This window comes from Phlebotomus papatasi, chromosome 1 (genome assembly GCF_024763615.1).
Source record: "Phlebotomus papatasi isolate M1 chromosome 1, Ppap_2.1, whole genome shotgun sequence".
In the NCBI taxonomy this organism is placed as follows: domain Eukaryota; kingdom Metazoa; phylum Arthropoda; class Insecta; order Diptera; family Psychodidae; genus Phlebotomus; species Phlebotomus papatasi.
In genome coordinates, this window is record NC_077222.1 from 101,259,236 (window position 1) to 101,276,947 (window position 17,712).

The window sequence follows — 17,712 nt, forward strand, 5'->3', positions numbered from 1 at the left end:
TTTGTGCCATCATTTCAAATTTCAAGAGTCCATCATCCAGTGAGTTTAACGAAATACGTTGAATATTTGAATGATCATCTTAGAAGATCATTTTCAAAATTAGGCACGCTTTTTGGAACCCATGAACTACACCTTGGATGAGTTCGATGTAGTCACGGAGGATGGATATATTCTGCAGCTCTTCCATGTCAAGAGGTTAGATCTTGTGCCAGAAGGTCCAGTGATTTACTTGCAGCATGGTTTAATGAGTTCAAGTGCGGACTTCTGCATAACTGGTAATAGGTCGTTGGTAGCAACGCTAGTAGAATCGGGCATGGATGTCTGGTTGGGAAACAACCGGGGAAGCTTTTATTCAACGAAGCATGTTAATTCTTCAGTGAATCCTCATACTTTTTGGAAATTTAGCTGGCATGAAATCGGATTGTATGACATCCCTGCGTTCATAAACTTCATCCTCAACTATACTGGACAACCTAGCCTTCACTATATCGGACATTCACAGGGGTCTACTGTTTTCTTTGTGATGACGAGTTTACTACCTGAATTTAACAAAAAGGTGGAGTCTATGCAAGGCCTAGCTCCAGCTGTTTTTATGTCACACGTCAAAAGCCCGTTTATTCGTGTCCTGGCCAGATTCGTTAACTTACTGAGTCTCACTTGGAGAACACTGCATCTGGATGAAGTACTGGCCGGAGATAGTTTATTCAATAGAATAGCCAAGATGCTATGCCAAAGTAATGACCTATCCCTCGAAATATGCTCCAACATTATGTGCATTGTCGGAGGTTGCAACATCGAGCAGATAAGCGAACCAGTAGTCCCCCTTGTACTCAAATTGAGCCCAGCACCAGCTTCAGTCTATCAAATTTTTCACTTTGCCCAGGAAATAAATTCAGGAAGGTTCTGCAGATACGATTTTGGAAAGAAGACCAATTTAGTCAGATACGGAAAAAGCCAACCTCCCAGCTATGATTTGGATAATGTAAAGGTTCCAGTAACCTTGTACACTGCAGTTAGTGATTTGTTCGTTTCGCTTGAGGATGTAGAAATACTAGGATCGTACTTAGTTGGTTTGGAAGAAATTGTCGTAGTGCCTGATAAGAAGTTCGGGCACATGGACTTTTGCTGGGGAGAGAAAGCTCGGGATTTGGTCTACGAATCGATCCTAGAGACCATTCTTAGACATGCAGATAAGGAAAATTTGGATAGTTAAATTGTAATTCGAATTGTAGGATTATATCACACACAGGAGAAGGAGAATGTTTGATTTTTTGTTCTCATTAGTTCCGGTTTTTCTTTTTAATATAAATATGTTAAAAATAGACATAATTATGTTGGTTTTATGAACAGCGCACAATAACTTTTGTTTGTAAACATGTTTTTAAAATTTTCCATGAGTATGAACGAGATGACTAGATATAGATCTCACTCACTCTCATTGAAATGTCAAAAACATGTTTAGTAAACAAAAGTTATTGTGCGTTGGGCATTACAATTCACATTTCTAATTTTTATAATTTATATTTATTTGTGTTCTTTCAGTGAATTTCAAGTTTTAGATGAGTTTATTTATCACAGAGAGTATTATGTTGGTAGATTACTGACAGTGGTAGTTGCTTAAATAAATGAAAGAGATGAGCTTCCGAATGCCCCAGGGCGTATAATGGGGTGTTCTTTAGCAAAGAATTCTTGTGTTTTCCTCAGGTCAGTATTTTATTAGAGCACTAGTCAGAACATGCGACAACCAATTTTCAATTTTCCTCATAATAGAGGCAGGGCTAAATACTATCCCCATCCAGGCTTGAACTAAGGACCTTTTGATGCTTAGGCTATGTTATTTTTGAAATATTTTTCTTGGGATTAATTTTATCGTGGACACGTCTTAAATTGTCAAATTCCGACAGACATAATTATATCAATTTTAGCAATATTTATAGTAAAATCATACATAAAGTCATTTACTAGGGTTTAGGATTATTAAGAAGAGAACAATCAGAAGTGAGAAAATTGCATTTGGAATCTTGCAATAGAATAAAAGAAATTGTTGTAGCTTAACACGTTTTTATTTTATTTTAACATAACAGTTCATGCTCATTGACATTATGGTAACTTTTTACAATCTGAACACAAATGCTTCTTATTTGAGATTCAAGAATAGATTAGATACCATTTTTTTTGTTTTGGGGTTAAACAATTCAAGTGGAACATTAAATTTTGTGAAAATTTAGATATCTAAGAATTGAAATAACTTTATAGAATCTAATATCTGAAAATTATTGTCTTCTGATATATATTTTAATTGATAAATACAAGTACATTGATATATAGACTAATTAGGCTGACTCAAAACAGAATTCAATATTATTTTTCTATTTGATGGTTTTATCAACAGAGTACAACTTTTGTTTAACTTTTAGAACAAATTAAGGAGCATTCTTGATGGGGTTACGAATGTTTTATGCCTTAGGGCATGGTACTTTCTACCCTTGGAAGAGTTTATTACCAGAAAAAGACTATATGGAAAGTATAGAGTTTGGTAGGAATAAGAGAGCATTTCTCAGTTGTCATCGTGTTTTAAAAGGGGAGCAAAAACAATTTATTATATATTTCAAGCGTAAAGCTGTAACCCGAACTGGACTTTTGCAAAAATTAATATGTGAAATTAGCAAGAAATTTCATGCAGATTATTACATACTTTTAAACAGATTTGCAATAATAAAATAATTGACTCAATCACTGTCTCTATAAGATAATTGTCAAATTCTTTCTGTTTAATTTGTTCATATCATAGATGAGGTTTCTGTCTTTTTTAAGTATACACAACATTGATAACAATATATGTAATTGATGTTATATAATTGATCATTGTTTTCATCTTTATCAATATTTGCTAAATTAACTTTTATTTCATGTATAAGGTTTTTGCTTTCTGTGGCATTTACTCTTTTCTTTAAAACTTTTGCTCAGTGTTTTCTCTTTTGGGGTATTTTTCTTTAAACGTCTGTTTGCCAGAAATGACAACGATTTTTTTTTAAATTCTCAGGCACCGCTATACATAATAGTTTTTTGATGTTTCCATCACAATTTTACATATTTCATCTTTATTTTTTAAATAAATTTTCTTCGATGTTTTGTATGTTAATACATTTAATTGGATCAGTTTTTAGGACTTTTTTTTTACTTTAATTGAGTGTTATCTTTTGCGACCACAAGAAACCCTAGGTTTTATTTTTAATAATTTTTTTTCAAAAGCCTTTGTCAACAATAAGAAAATCAATTTCTCTTTAGTAATTTAAATAAAAATTTTTAGAACCAAATTAGTTTTTGAAGTTTTTGAGGAAGAAAAACCTTGTTTTTCTTTTTTTTCATAATTTTAGTTAATATTTATTCAATATTTTAGTACTTTTATCGGGTATTAGGACCTTCTTCTGTGCACGGCAATTTGTTTATTTATTTATTTATTTTTTTGTGAATTTATGTATCTTTATTTACATTATATCATATCAACAGATTTTTCTTTTAGCGCTTTCGGAAATGAGGTTCTAAACTATATTTCAATAGCAGAAGTATTAGAAGTTTTTTCATTTAACATTAATTAACACGTTATATTTATTTTGAAGGGAAGCATTTACAGCAGTTCGTATTCAAGAGCAAATTTTCGCAATTTCTTTTTACAAAAACCGAAAATAACTTTTGTGCTTCTGATGAAACAAGAAAACTGTTTAAATTTAATTAAAAAAAATATTTGTGAATTGCAAAGAAGTTTATTTTAATGAGATTGTCTAGCCAATTTTACTCTTCTGGAGTCTTAAAGCATTTTGCAAAGACAAACTTTAGCTAAGAGGTGAAATTTTGAAATTTTCAAAACTACGCAACGCTTGAAATTAGAATTGAAAAATGCAATTTTTCTAAAGAGAAGACAGAGGACAGAAGAGGTATAAATCGGAAATGTAAAATTGGGGAGAGAGGTCTTCTTTCATCTAATAATTATAATATTATATCAAAATTTTCACAACATTGTCTCGCGAAAAATAGGAAATTATACAAATATATTTTCCTGTTTGGTTCGTTTGGTATAATAAGTTATTGCAACATTCCTATACGTATTATATTTTTTTTACACTTCTTTTAAATAGGTCTTTATTCTTTATTAAGGTAAACTATAACCATTGACTGGACCTTGGGGTAAGGAGACGATTGATATCATTCTATGAAATGTCACGAATTATTGCACATGAATGGGTAAATATCAACAAATTAGATCATTCATAAATCACTTACATTGCATTTTTCGATTAAAATCTAATAATAAAAAATATCCAAACATTTTTAAAATATAACCTTTTCCTTTTGGTTTAATAAATTAACTGACTAAAACATCTTTTATGTAAAATCATAAAAAAATAATTTCTTTGTCTTTTCTGTATAATTCATCTTTTTGGGATCGGTATCCTTTTAGTAACCGCCTGGATTTTGGAAAAAAAGTATAAGTTTTCTGAAGGTGGAATTTTGAAAAAAAAAATAGCTGTACTTACTTGGGCATTCTGGTGGGTTTAGCTGTCCGAAAACATTGAGTTCATAGAGAGAGGCGACTGTAATGAAGACTAGGTACCAAACCATTAGGACGATACCCAGACGCTTGTCCAGTTTCCAACCATTGAGATGAGTCGCAACAAGTAAAAACAGGACAGTCGATAGGAGCGACAGAGTTGAGTAAGCCAAACCTATTAACACGGTTTAAAAGAATTTATAAACATAAGAATGTATTCGGAAATCATAACTGACTTAAGATATGCAGGGTGTTTCGCTTTGAAAGAAATTCTCGGGACCGAAAAAAGCCCGTGAATTCACTCCAGTGACACAGAAATTTTGCATACCCACAGGAGGTATCTTTGTAATAAGATACGGAAACGTCGTGAGGTATGCAAAAAAATATTCGGCACCAATTTTTCGGTCTCTTTTCAGCTTGCATTGCAAATTTACCGCGTTAAAAATTTATGCATACATGTAGGGGCAATTCAAAAATTATTTTGTAAATGTTCTCCTAATAGTAGGCAATCATATTAAATTATTTCAATCTGTTTTCACTCAAGCCGGAACTCGCTGTAAGACAGTCTTACGGCTTAAAGTGAGAGACGGCTTTGTGGAAAATTGATGGGAATGTAGTCTAAACATTATTTTGATTAGAATTACGTTAAGTCGTGTCTCTCGGCTTAAGCTGTTAGTGAGTCCAACTCAAAAGGCTTAAACGGTCTTCAGACTAGAGGTGTAGCCCAGTTCCTGAAGATCAATTTTATTGCTTTTTCAGAATCTAACAGGTCATTTGCCCTTAATTCTAAGTTAAATTTTCCCATTTCACTTGATTGATAAGAAATTAGAGCATTTAAGCGATTTAAGCCATAGGCTTGTCTACGTAAAATTGTAGAAAAATTCCACACCTATTTCTCTAATGGGTATTTGTATTATTGCAGTTTTTTGTGCGATCAGATGATCACCAAAGTGACGCGACTCTAGTGAAATACAGTAGAACCTCGCTATAGGCCATCGCTCTATAGTTCACAATTTATCGAGCATTGATTTCAAAAGACTGATTTTAAGTTAGGTTATGTTTTTTAGAAAGCGATATGCAATGTTGTCATAATTATTTTATTATTTTTTGCAAACTTTATTGAGTAGTTGTGATAATTGTGATCCATAATGAAAAGAGCGAGGACAAGTACCACAATCGCAAAGAAAGTGGAAATCGTCGAGCAATTTCAATACTAAAAGTCGTTGATCATTTTAAAAAATGACATGGACTATAATGCGACCCAAGTGTCAAATCTGGAACCAAATATGGACTATAGCGAGGCTCTACTGTACAGTTTTTTTTCTTTAAGGGATTTCGTCTTTAATTGTCTCAGTGGCACCACGTGATTTCAAGTATTGCAAGGAAGTGTCAGTGATATTCTGAGCAGTGAACAAGGTGAATATCCTGGGGATCCATCGTCATCTAGAGAGACTTTTCTCCAGTGCAGTGGAGTTATTGGACGCTGCGCGTGGGCCCCTTTTTTGTGAACTTGGAAGGGTAACATTTGACCTCCAAGCCGCTTTCGAAGGTTCAGTCCCATCGTTACGGGAGCACTCTAGACTCCATCAATTGGAGTAATTTCCTAATCAGTATTACGCCTTTTACAGATTAGTTCTATTAGTTGAGGAAATCCCTTGAGACTCCATCAATTGGAGATTGGTATCAATTACAGGTTTGTAATATGGCTAAGTCTTAGATTTAAGCCCCTAAAGGCTATACGGCATTACCTCCTCTTTTTTTATAAGTCGAGATCCTTGGAAAATTTCGACTGAGGTTTTTGGATTTATCGAAATGATCTATTGTAAGCTCAAATGAGGCTCACCTAAATAAAAATAACTTATAGAGGGAAAATGGGGAAATGAGGCTGCCACCCTTATTTCAACTTCCTGTGATAGAACTGTCCACGGCGATTGTCGCCCACTCACTGAAGTACTGGTTTTAATTGCCATGAGTAACAAGAACATCATATAACAACTTTTAGTACCCACCTTGGGATGGTAGGGGTTGGGCGTATCAAAGGAATAAAGTATTTGGATTGGTAGGATACGCCGTCGACAGGGTTAACATGTGTCGAATAGGCCGTACGCTCTACACTATTAGATTCTGAGGATCCAGTAAAATTGGTTGATATTTAGATCTTTGATACCTTGAGGAGCTGGACTAAACTTTTAGTCCATTTCAGATTGTTTTACGGTTTGCAGATCAAAGGGTTATCCATAAGGCTTAATTGCATCCATAAGGCTTGAATTTGTTAGCAGGCTAATTTTTGAAAAATCCTGATTTAGGATTGCATATTACAGGCAACTGATACTAGCTTTTTAAAAATAGTTACTTGAACTGTTTGTTATACAAATGGTGGCCGCAAATTCTTGCTTCCTGATTCTCGTTTCGCTTTGTTAACGGTTTTCTTAATTTCTTTCATTATTTATGCTTCCAAGAGCGCAAGCTCAAAAGCATTATTAATTTAAAATAAATAAATAAAAGTAAAATATACAGAAATTAGAAACTTTCGTCCGGCAACTGTGTAAAACTTCTAGTCAAAAACTCGTAATACACAGGTCTTCAGAATAGAAGTTCATCCTGGTATAATTTCTAAATAACAAAAAATCTTACAAGTCAATTACCCTAAAATCAAAGATACCCCAAAAAAATTCGCGTTCTAAGAAATTATAACAGTTAACCCTTAATGGGCTATGGACAAGTCTTAGAACCCAAATAGACTCAGACTGATCATTGAGAATATTTAGCCTGTAAATTTTGACAGTAATGGATTATGTAAAGAAAATGTATACAAAGAACTTCTAATTAAGATCCTTAAGTCGTCAGTCTAGGTCAGTTTGGGATAAATCGTTACGCACTAAGTACTCTCGAAATTCAGCCTGAGTCTATTTAGGCCTTTTGGTTCAAAACTCATATAACCGGTACAAAATAAAAACTTCCCTTACCTTTGGATATAACATTGACGTGAGATCCTGGTTTTATGATGGCCGTCTGAATAAACCATGGCAGTCCTAGACATATTAGGATGTCGAATACATTCGATCCGATAGCATTAGACACAGCCATATCGCCGTAACCTTCCTTAATGACGGCTATTGAGCTCAGGGCATCTGGAACTGAAACTCCGGCAGCCACAAAAGTTAATCCCATGACAGTATCCGGAATACCAAGAGTTGCCCCAATAATTGTAATCATCCATACCATGAAGTAAGAATAGAATGATATCCAGATCATGGATATTAGGAATGTAAATGGATACCAATTTCGATACTTTTCCAAACGACAGTCCGGCATTGTTAGGCGACACATGTAGTGAATGGGATAGACAATGTACCATGCAATTAGTGCTGGTACACCACCAGTCGTAGGTTTCTCCAGAGGATTTATCGGTTCTGTATTCTTAGGCTCAGCTGATTTATAGTAGCTTGAGACTTGCTGAGTTTGTTGGACACTTCCGGTGGTTGGATTACCCTGAGGAACCGTATTTGTATCCTGTATGTTCTAGAAATGGGTTAATGTTTTATTTTTTGAAGACCCGTATTTTAAGTTTTATATATTAATGAATGGTCTCTTCAATAATTAATTTGAAAGATATATATATATATATATATATATACAGTAACGGCCAAAATAATAGAATCAGCTCCGCAAAGACCACTATTTTACATTTAGCATTTTTAATTAATTAATTGAATTAATTCGTTGAAATAATTTTGATATAGAAATGTTCAAATAATTACATTACGTCAAATAAGTATTGTTTTGACAGCTAGAGGTATCTATTTTTCACAGAATACATCAATAGTGAAATTTGGTTTGAACAATACGATAGAAATACTTTCATTTAAATTAAAGATTGTGGTCTATAAATCGAATAACTTTAAATTAAGCCATATTTAGAAACCATAAATGACAGTTTTAAAATTTTTTTATCCGAACTGAATTTCACTATTGACATATTCTGTGTAATATAGAGACCTCTAGTGGCTAAAACAAGCCTTATTCTACGAATATAATAATTTTAGGCTTTCTACTTCAGAATTATATAAACAAATTGGGAAAAAATACAAACGTAAAAAAAATATCAGCTTTACAAATTGATTCTATTATTTTGGCCGCCACTGTATATATTTATATAACATGGAAATCTAAAATTGTAAATGTATAGAAATAGTTAGATATCATGGACAAAAATCAAGAGCTGTCAACCATTCTAAAAATGTCGATTTTAAAAGGATTATCGATAATTTTTTAATTTTTTTAATAAGTTGTGGCCGTTCTGGCACTTCTTTCAGATCCAAAAATTTCATAAAATCAAAAGTGACGTTATTCTTTATTTTGATTTCTTTATGTCTATCTTACTATTTATTGTAGCTCAAATTGAGTTGAACCAAATTGCATTTGTTGTGACGTTTAAAAAAAAAAGAAGAAGATTACGAAAGAGCGAGACAGACATCATGCAAAACGTTTGGGATAGAAGAGGAAGTAGATTTTGATTGCATGAAATTTACCTGGTCTAGAAGTTGTGCTATATACAAACAAAAATAGATTTTTTATTCCTCAGGCACACCTTTTAGATCGGTATAATTTCATGAGATCAAACTCTGCGTCCTTTTCTTTCTCAAAAGATTTGCATAAATTTATCTAGCTCTTTCTATCTCGGAACTGGACTGAACTAAATTTGATTTGGTGTGACGTTCAAAAAAAGAAGAAAAGTGCGAAGAAGTAGGATGAACATATAAGAAACTTTTATAAAAGAAAAGGATATGATTTTTTTCTGAGCTAAAAAGTGTGCTGGATTTAAACTGATTAAACTGAATTTTAACTTGTTATTTTCAACTATTTAGCGACAAATATTATTTCGCGACGATTTTCGGTCAAAATGTGAAGTTGAATTTTAAGTGAAATCCACACTGACATAAATTTAGGTTTATGTTCCATTATTTTCTCAACAAACATTATATATTAAATCTTTTCTTTTATTTAAAAATTTGATTGATCAAAATTGTTTAATCCTATTATTCTTTTTTTTTCAAATTATATTTTGAAGTTTTTTTTTAAATTTAATTTAAAATCTGTAATATTTTGAAAAGTTATTTGAGAACTTTATCAGAACAAAAATCAAATTGGATCTTCAAAATATGTATAAATAAAATTTCACAGGGAAAATAGAACAGTACAAAACATCCAATACAAAATCGTCCGTTCATTATTCGTTTAATTGTGGAAAAAATTGTATTTAAATTAAAATGTTAAAACTTGCGGCATTTTTTTCTGGTTAGGAAAATTTCATTATAATTAAAATTTCCATTCTGTTTATATCAAATCAAAATTGAATTCGTTATGAAGTTCACAAGAAGAAGAAGAAGAAGAGTGCATTTGAATAATGCCCAACGCACAATAACTTTTATTTTGTAAACATGTTTATGACATTTCAATGAGAGTGAATGAAAAAGAGATCTAGTTATCTCGTTTTCTCTCTTAGGAAATTTTGAAAACATATTTACAACCAAAAGTTATTGTGCGTTGGGCATAAGAGAATATTCTGGTCTGAAAGTGAATCAAAGGCATAAAAAGCAATTCAGTTGAATAAATAGTTAAATTTGGTTAATGAATGGAATATAAATTTATATAAATAAATAATCAAAATGATCTGATGGTCAATTATGGACAGGGAAATTACATTTCATGGAAGAAGCAAATTAAATTTGTAAATTGAATTACAAATGTTGTCAGATTGATATTAATTTTGGCTAATTAAAAAATCTCTTTCTTCGGTTTATTTTTTTTCAAATGACCAATCGAAATTGCATTTAATGTGTGAAAAATCAGTTTTCCCTTTAGCATTTGGAATTCTCTATAATTTGCTTAATTTTGTTGTACAATTCGAAATGTATCCGAAAAATAATATTCAGCCGCAATTTTCACTATTTCGACAGATCGGATTTAATAGTATTTATCTCATAAATTGCATTAAAATTAATTTATGAAAATTTTTCTAATATTGTCAATAATATATTTTATAATACAAATTCTGCCAAATCTATTATTCTATAAAAAATTATTTTAATTATTAGCTTAATGTGTTTTCACAACCCAAATGCGATTTACCGACTGAAAACAATTTATCATCAAGTTAATTCTTTTATGTCTACATAATTGACCTTATTTAATTATATCAGTAACCATTTGTTTTTAATCAGACCGAAATGTAAAAAAATCATAACAAAATTAATGAAATTATATTGCAACAATTTATAGGATAATCAGAAATATTTCATTATTTCATTTTCATTAACTGAATTTGTATTGATTTCAAATTTATAATTTTTTCTGAACATGGTATATAGGTGTTTGGTCGAAGAATTATCAAGAGAATGAGTTTGATTTCAATGCTAAATTCATATAGATATTGATTTGGAGAATGGAATAAAAAATAAAACATTGCAAGAAATTGTTGACCTACCTGTTCTGCACCATCACGATTGTAGCCGTAATTTTGCTGCCCTTCCCCAGATGCCCAAGCATTGTTCCCATCCCACGAGTCAACATTCTGTTGCCCTGTATCGCCCCAACCAGTATTTGTAGTCGCAGCTGTTCCATAGTTATTGCCACCGGATTCATCACCCCATGCTGCATTTGGATCCCAACTGGCATTGGCATCGTACATATAGGACTGCTCATCGACCTTCGGTTGCTCCTGCTGTGGTTCCTGTGACAAATTCGTAACAGCTTGGGCATTCTGTGTATACGTAGGATCCGAGATATTCTTGTATGTGACCAGTGCTGATTGCTCTTCTTTCGTCGGAAGCTTAATTGGAAGTTTCCAGGTCATAGCCCAACGCTCAAGGGCACTATTGAAGTGGAGAGCAATGCAGTAGAAGACATAGAACACCAGCATTACCGTAGCCTCAACCCATGAGATCGTATCATTGAATATTATGATGAGCATTACGAGAATTGAGACTGAGTAGAAGAAGCAATCCCGTACTAGGGGCCACCAGTTCAATTGACATACGGTTCCGGAACACAAAGCGCATACGGATATGACAAACATGATGTTAAACACGGCCGACCCGATCACTCCACTTACCCCGATGTCATCTTTGGCAAAGAACACACCGATCACAACAGTTGCTAGCTCTGGAGCCGAACTACCGGCAGCCATGAAAGTCGCACCAGCAACGTCAGGTGACAATTTAAGTTCTGCAAGGAAGGGCATTGTATTATGGAAAACTAACTAAAACAATTTTTGATAACGGAGAACGGTTCGTAAGATTTAGTTTTCTTTGATTAAAACTAATTTTTTTAGAACTTTTAGTAATACAGTGAGTGAAGGACCTAACTAGGTTACAGTAACTGGAATTCTTTATAAGAAATGATGAAGTTCTGGAACTGATAGAAATGCCTTACTTAGTGTTTGAACGAAGACCTCTTTGTTGCATAATAAGCTGGCGTGATGGATGTTCTACGGGGACACTTCCAATGTTTCCAAAAATAACGAACTTCAGGAAATCAAAAAACATAGTCTAGTCGACCACTGAAGAAGGTCCACATCCGGACCGAAAACTCTGGGCAAGACAGAAAATTTGTTTTTCTTCTTGAGGTGAAATAAATTTCCACTGGCGATTACCGAAAGTGTCCCCATAGAAGATCTCTTTCTTAGCTAAAAGATGAGTAAGTAAGATGATATGTAGGTCCAACTAAGGAAGGCTTGGAGTCCGAGCCGAAAGCTTTGGGAAAATCTGTTTTTCTGAGCTGCCCTACATCGATTCTAACATGGGTAAATTATTCGTCTGCATTTTACTAAGCATGTAGGTCCAATGATTTTGACAAAAAATACGTTAGTTTACTCCGTACTTATATAACAAAACATATGATTTTAGATAAGTTTAGCTGAATTGCTATCCACGTGTTTGGCATCATAATCGAAAAAACTGTTTTCAAGATATTTAAACCTACGCCCTTTAAAGACTGTAATATCTTGACCTAGGAAGTAGGGCACGTAAGACACGTTGAATTCCATTATTGGCAACGAATTAATCAAAATTGATCAATAATGATCGTAGGCTTCGTAGGTATTAAATCAAATCAAGTTTAAGTTTAAACTTCTCACAAGATTATGTTATACCTGTAAGTGGGTCCACTGTACCAAGGACTTTCAGTTGGATCCGTTAGACCCGTGCTACAGTATTTCATATTCAGTATTTCGATTTTTGATTTTTAAGGCAGTGCAGTGGCAGTAAATACTGATATTCGTTTTTTCCGAACTAATTTGGAACCAAAAAGAGTCTGGAGCTGACCAATCTCGAACCTAGGACTTCAGAATCATAGAGGCCATACTCTATTCCGTGATCACCCTGACCAACGTTGTTGATTCATTCTAATCAGGCAAAATCTACTAAATGTTTCATAAAACCGAAAATTTTGGTTAACGAGTTAGATCGGTTAGATATTATGAAGCTTCGATATTTAGTGAATCATCTTTTTTTTCAATATTAGAATTCGTACCAATCAATGGCGTTCTGACAGTCTCTAGCCTAGGCATACCAAATTACTCAATTTATAGGGCATATAGAGTCTAAAATTTCAAGATTGTTCCTCTTTTTGCAACTGTCATAAGCAAAACTATCTCTTCTCTCTACCAACCATTCTTATGCTTCTCATCTCATTTAAATCAGGTCGCTCTTAAATCCTAAATAAGAACGATGCATAGTTCTCGAGAGGAACTGACAACTACACTGAAAATATATCATTTGATAAGATCTGTGATGAAAAAGATGGACATACATTTTATTTTTGTCTCAATCCTGCTGAAGTACATGGCTGAACAACTTTTATAAAAAAAACGTTTTACCATTCTTTTCCAAATAGTTAGTTGTGCGATTGGTTAACCGTAAAGTCAATCACTCGATTTTAGAGGAAAGCTTAACTCAGATTTTTTACAATCCAGCATTTTACGGTTTTAGATTAATTTTGGCTTTGGTGATCAATCCCAATCTTTTTTTAAATACGTTTCATTCATTGTATAGATTGTATAGGTTTTCACATTTTTACATAACTTCACTTGTGTCTTCTATTTTCTGACATACTTTACAGAGAAACTTAAAAGTTGTTCCACTCAAATAAGATTTCGGCTAAATTCATAAGAGTAGGGGAAAGCTTTCATATGAGATGTAGTATATATGGGGTCCCGGTAAAAATCCTGAAAGTCAAAATTCCGTAAGGGCCTAAAATCCTAAAACCCGAATAATTTCTCATTGTCTCCAGCAAGCGTAAGTGCAATCATGGGAGTAGTTTTGATACTTTTAAGAATTCGGATTTTAGCTCTCAGGACTTTGGCTTTTTTGTGATTTTGTCTTTCGGGATTTTAGCTTTTGGGATTTGGAATTTTGGGATTTTGGCTTTCAGAATTTTGACCTGGACCTTATATTTTAATAGTTAGTAAGTAAGGAAAGTGCTCATATTTTGTAAGATCCCAAGTTTCGTAATGAATACATTTTTCCTATGTTTCTGAATAAATGTGGGAAAGTGCTCAGTCAGCTGAGATTCTTTACAATCCGACCTTGTCAGATCAGGCCCAAATTCTGGATTTAGACGTTTTGGCACTCATAGATCACGAAATTCATATGAGCATCATCATCATCATTTTCAACCGCTTTTCCCTTCAGGAAGACGGTCGGGTTCGATCCCGAAAAGGTGCTCCTAGGCAAGATTCTGAATTTACTTCAGACATTTTATCCTAGGTCTGCCTCAAGGTCGAAACCTTCTCACAATGGCTTGCATAGCTTTTCTGGGGAATCTTTTTCTTATTCATGCGCTGAACTGGAATTCACAAATACACCTGGGAAAATATAGAATCGTATGAACAAAAATCAATTTTCGTGGACGTTCCGTCTCGTCCGGTATACAAACGCTTCTGGAGAGAGAACGGAAAGAGATATCGATAACCGGTTTTTTTTTAAATATGTTGCGGGATCACACTTATTCAGAAACATAAGAAAATTTAGTCACTACGAAGCTTGGGATCGTACAAAGCACGGGCGTTTTCCCCTGCTGCATCTCATATTTCCTAAAAACGGTCATGGGTAGGAATCATTAGGGAACGTATAAAAAATATCAAATTGTACTCTGCAAAGCTTTCCCCTAACTTTCAAAAATTTATGAAAATTAGGAAGCTAAACTCTTTCCGGATGCATTATACAGGGGTATCAATGTGTATCAATCCTTTCAGGACCTGGAAAGCTGCCCAAGAAAGACTCGTTCAATTTTCCCAATTTTTCTTTAGAGCTTTATCGGCTATATTCCTGCGAATTTGAATGAATCAACGGATCCAATAAGGGAAGCTTTAACCCTTTAAGGATGATAGGAACACCGGTGTCCCGAAAAAGAATTCCTTCGACCTAAAATATAACTTTAGATTTTTGTTACACTCTAATTATGACTTTTGCATTTAAAAAAATCTCTCACTAATTGGTTTCAAAAGTTGAGAAACGGAGATATTGGTTTTGGAGCTGGGGTAAAGTGGTACAAGTTGGACAATCACTGAGAGAAAAACGAGGGTGCAATTAACTTTTTTTGCTCATAACTTTAACACTGTTTAGGTGTAAAAATATATCAACATTTTTAAATGTTAATTTTACACCTTTTTAAGGATAAAATTAACATGAAAAGGGGTAACTTTAACCCCTAATACACATGAAAAGCATAATATTTACACAGATTTCGGATCAATACTGCAGGGTAAAATAAACATTTCCGGAATATTATTTTAACTTTTTTGGATTTCTCTCACAATCAGTGATGATACAAGTTGGACAGGGCTTTTTTTCTGATAAATTTAGTACTTCATTTTTATTTGTATATTTTTAATGCTTTAGTTTTATAATTTGATTCCTTTTGCTTAAAAACAAATTTTGTACTGTATTTATTAAGAAAAAACCTATGTCCAACTTGTAACACTATGTCCAACTTAGGGTAAGTGTGCCAAATTTCGGCATAGTTGCATGCAAGCGTCAAAGTCTCAAGTTTGAAATGTAATATTTCAAATACAAATTGATTTTTTTTTTATTCTTTCTTCTGAAAGAGTGTTGCTGGGAACCTTGTAAAGAGTTTACGGTCTTTATTTACTTTAAAATCATTTTTAATATATTTTAAAATGAATAAAAATATAGACATAGCTTTGGTGCCCTATTTTGGCCACCTTCATTCTCATAGTCTTTTGCCCTTCAGGAATTCTTCCAATATCATCTTTTTCACGTCATCTCGTTTGTCGAAGCTACATTTTTTGTTATTCTTTTGCATTGTATAATCTCTAGAGTATATAAAATCTAGAAGTTCATAGAAATTCGAGGAAAAAAAGGTGGCCGAAATTGCAAGCTGGTCGGAATTTGGCACACTTACCCTATACCACTTTACCTTAAACATAGATCTTTTTAAGGATGAATTTTGGGTAAGAGGATATTCTTCATTAACCGGGATACATAGAGTTGAACAAGCATTAATCCCACTTAGTCATTTGACCTGACCACCGAACATTAGATGTTGACTTTTGCCTTTAGTGTTGGCTTTGCAAACATGTTCCCTTTAGCAACTAATTACTCACCTTCACATATTCTATCTAAGCTTGAGACGAAGTAGTCATCACACACAATGGCGAGCCCTAAGAAAGTAAAGATCGCCACGATGACATGAATGACCAGTCCACCGTGTTTCCGTGCATTGGGTCCCATAAGGGGCTGAGGGAACTGCTCAATAGCCGGAGGGGTGCAATTCTGTCGCTTTGGCCTCCAAGTAGGATGAGCATGATGATGTGGGATGTGAGATGACTCTCGCGTTGTTAACTCAATCATGTCAGTCTCCTGGAGGGGAAACAATAACAATTTTGGCTATTTTTTTTCGGATTGTCCCATGTAATTTGAGTATAGAGATGTTACCTCCTTGGCGATCGATGTGGTATAGAGTTCAGTGTCGAATGTAGGATTGGGTGACACATTGAGTTCGTTTAGCGAACCAGTTTGCTCTTCATTGATTTCTTCCTCGGTGGATGTCTTAATTTTCGCGGAATACACATAGAGGCATGAGTATATCAAGAAGAGTATTCCAATGTGCCAAACACGACCTCGGCGGTTTTGCCTCATCGTTCTCCTGTCGGATGAAGACATATTCCTAATTATTACTCCCAGACACCCACTCCTTTTGGGACTTCCATAAAGTTTCTTAAGAGCTATTTATGGGTACAATGGAGGGAGATGGAGCGTTGTAAAAAAAAAAGAAAAGAAAAACCGAATTGCACAATTCCTTTTCCAATATGTCTAGCACAAGGAACGGTAGTTCGGTATCACAAATCATTACCACATTTCGGTTAAATACTCAATTATGCTTTAATATCTCAGCAGTTAAATAATTTTATGACTTAATTCACTCACAAAAGTTAATGCCTCCTTGCCGCCGAGTTGTGTTTTTGTCCTATTTTCTTTTGACAGACGACACATAATGTACTGTAGAGTTCAAAATATTGATTTTCCCGACATGCTGTGTATATCCATAATAATACATTCTTCGCATGTACATAAGAAAAGTCTATAATTTTCACTAATGCTTAAATGTAATGAAAAATTCTAATTCCTAGAATTACGTGAAGAAAAGCAGTCAAAGAATTACAATTTCCTGTTCACACACCCACACACCACGTACTACGACCTCAAATTCATGCAATAGGGCTTACCTCTAATCCTGGTTAGAACTGGGCAAATACTGGACAATTAATCTCGAGTGTAGTCTGTAGAATACTTTTGCAATGACTTTTAGCACGATTTTTTTGGTGCAAAAATCACACTTTTAGCACTAACAAACTAAACTCAACATTTGCCTTTGATTGTCCATCATAAGACTACGAATGTCCATATTCATCTGTCGCTATATGTGCAACTACCCCACTAAGAAAAAAGCTCCCTTAACACCACTCTGCACTCCCACTGGACACTATTTAGCCCCAATTAAACAGCTTGTTCTCCACAATTGAGATTTGAATGAAGTGACAGATTGGGAATTCAATGAAAGTGCAACTGAGTTATGTGGTAAAGGAATATAATGATGGCGATACATTATACATAGTAACCCCAAATGCGCAGAATCCCCAA

At 33.9% G+C, this 17,712-nt stretch overlaps 2 protein-coding genes across 7 annotated transcripts; one reads left to right on the plus strand and one right to left on the minus strand.

Moving 5' to 3' along the window:
• Positions 1-121: 121 nt before the first annotated feature.
• LOC129809669 (lipase 3-like) lies at positions 122-1,213 on the plus strand. Its single transcript, XM_055859695.1, has one exon. It carries the CDS (start codon positions 122-124, stop codon positions 1,211-1,213), a length of 1,092 nt encoding a protein of 363 aa, XP_055715670.1.
• Positions 1,214-2,044: 831 nt separating this feature from the next.
• On the minus strand, positions 2,045-17,694 carry LOC129810120 (probable sodium/potassium/calcium exchanger CG1090). 6 transcript variants are annotated; one of them, XM_055860407.1, is made up of 7 exons: positions 17,298-17,694; positions 16,507-16,717; positions 16,176-16,431; positions 11,037-11,776; positions 7,516-8,071; positions 4,536-4,724; positions 2,045-4,466 (listed from the first exon to the last, which is right to left on the minus strand). In XM_055860407.1, exons 2-7 carry the CDS (start codon positions 16,708-16,710, stop codon positions 4,456-4,458), a joined length of 1,956 nt encoding a protein of 651 aa, XP_055716382.1. In that variant the 5' UTR covers positions 16,711-16,717; positions 17,298-17,694; the 3' UTR covers positions 2,045-4,455. The 6 variants fall into 6 exon arrangements, with proteins under 6 accessions (XP_055716382.1, XP_055716386.1, XP_055716381.1 ...); XM_055860411.1 differs by having other exon boundaries at positions 7,516-8,062; positions 16,507-16,714; positions 17,298-17,682; XM_055860406.1 differs by having other exon boundaries at positions 16,507-16,714; positions 17,298-17,670.
• Between the last annotated feature and the right edge of the window lie 18 nt (positions 17,695-17,712).

Coding starts and splice junctions, on each gene's coding strand:
- LOC129809669 (XM_055859695.1), top strand. CDS start 122: ATGAACTACACCTTGGATGAGTTCGATGTAGTCACGGAGGATGGATAT.
- LOC129810120 (XM_055860407.1), bottom strand. CDS start 16,710: ATGAGGCAAAACCGCCGAGGTCGTGTTTGGCACATTGGAATACTCTTC. Junction 8,072..11,036: donor ATCGTGATGGTGCAGAACAG/GTAGGTCAACAA, acceptor ACCCATTTCTAG/AACATACAGGATACAAATAC. Junction 4,725..7,515: donor CGTCAATGTTATATCCAAAG/GTAAGGGAAGTT, acceptor CCGTGTTAATAG/GTTTGGCTTACTCAACTCTG.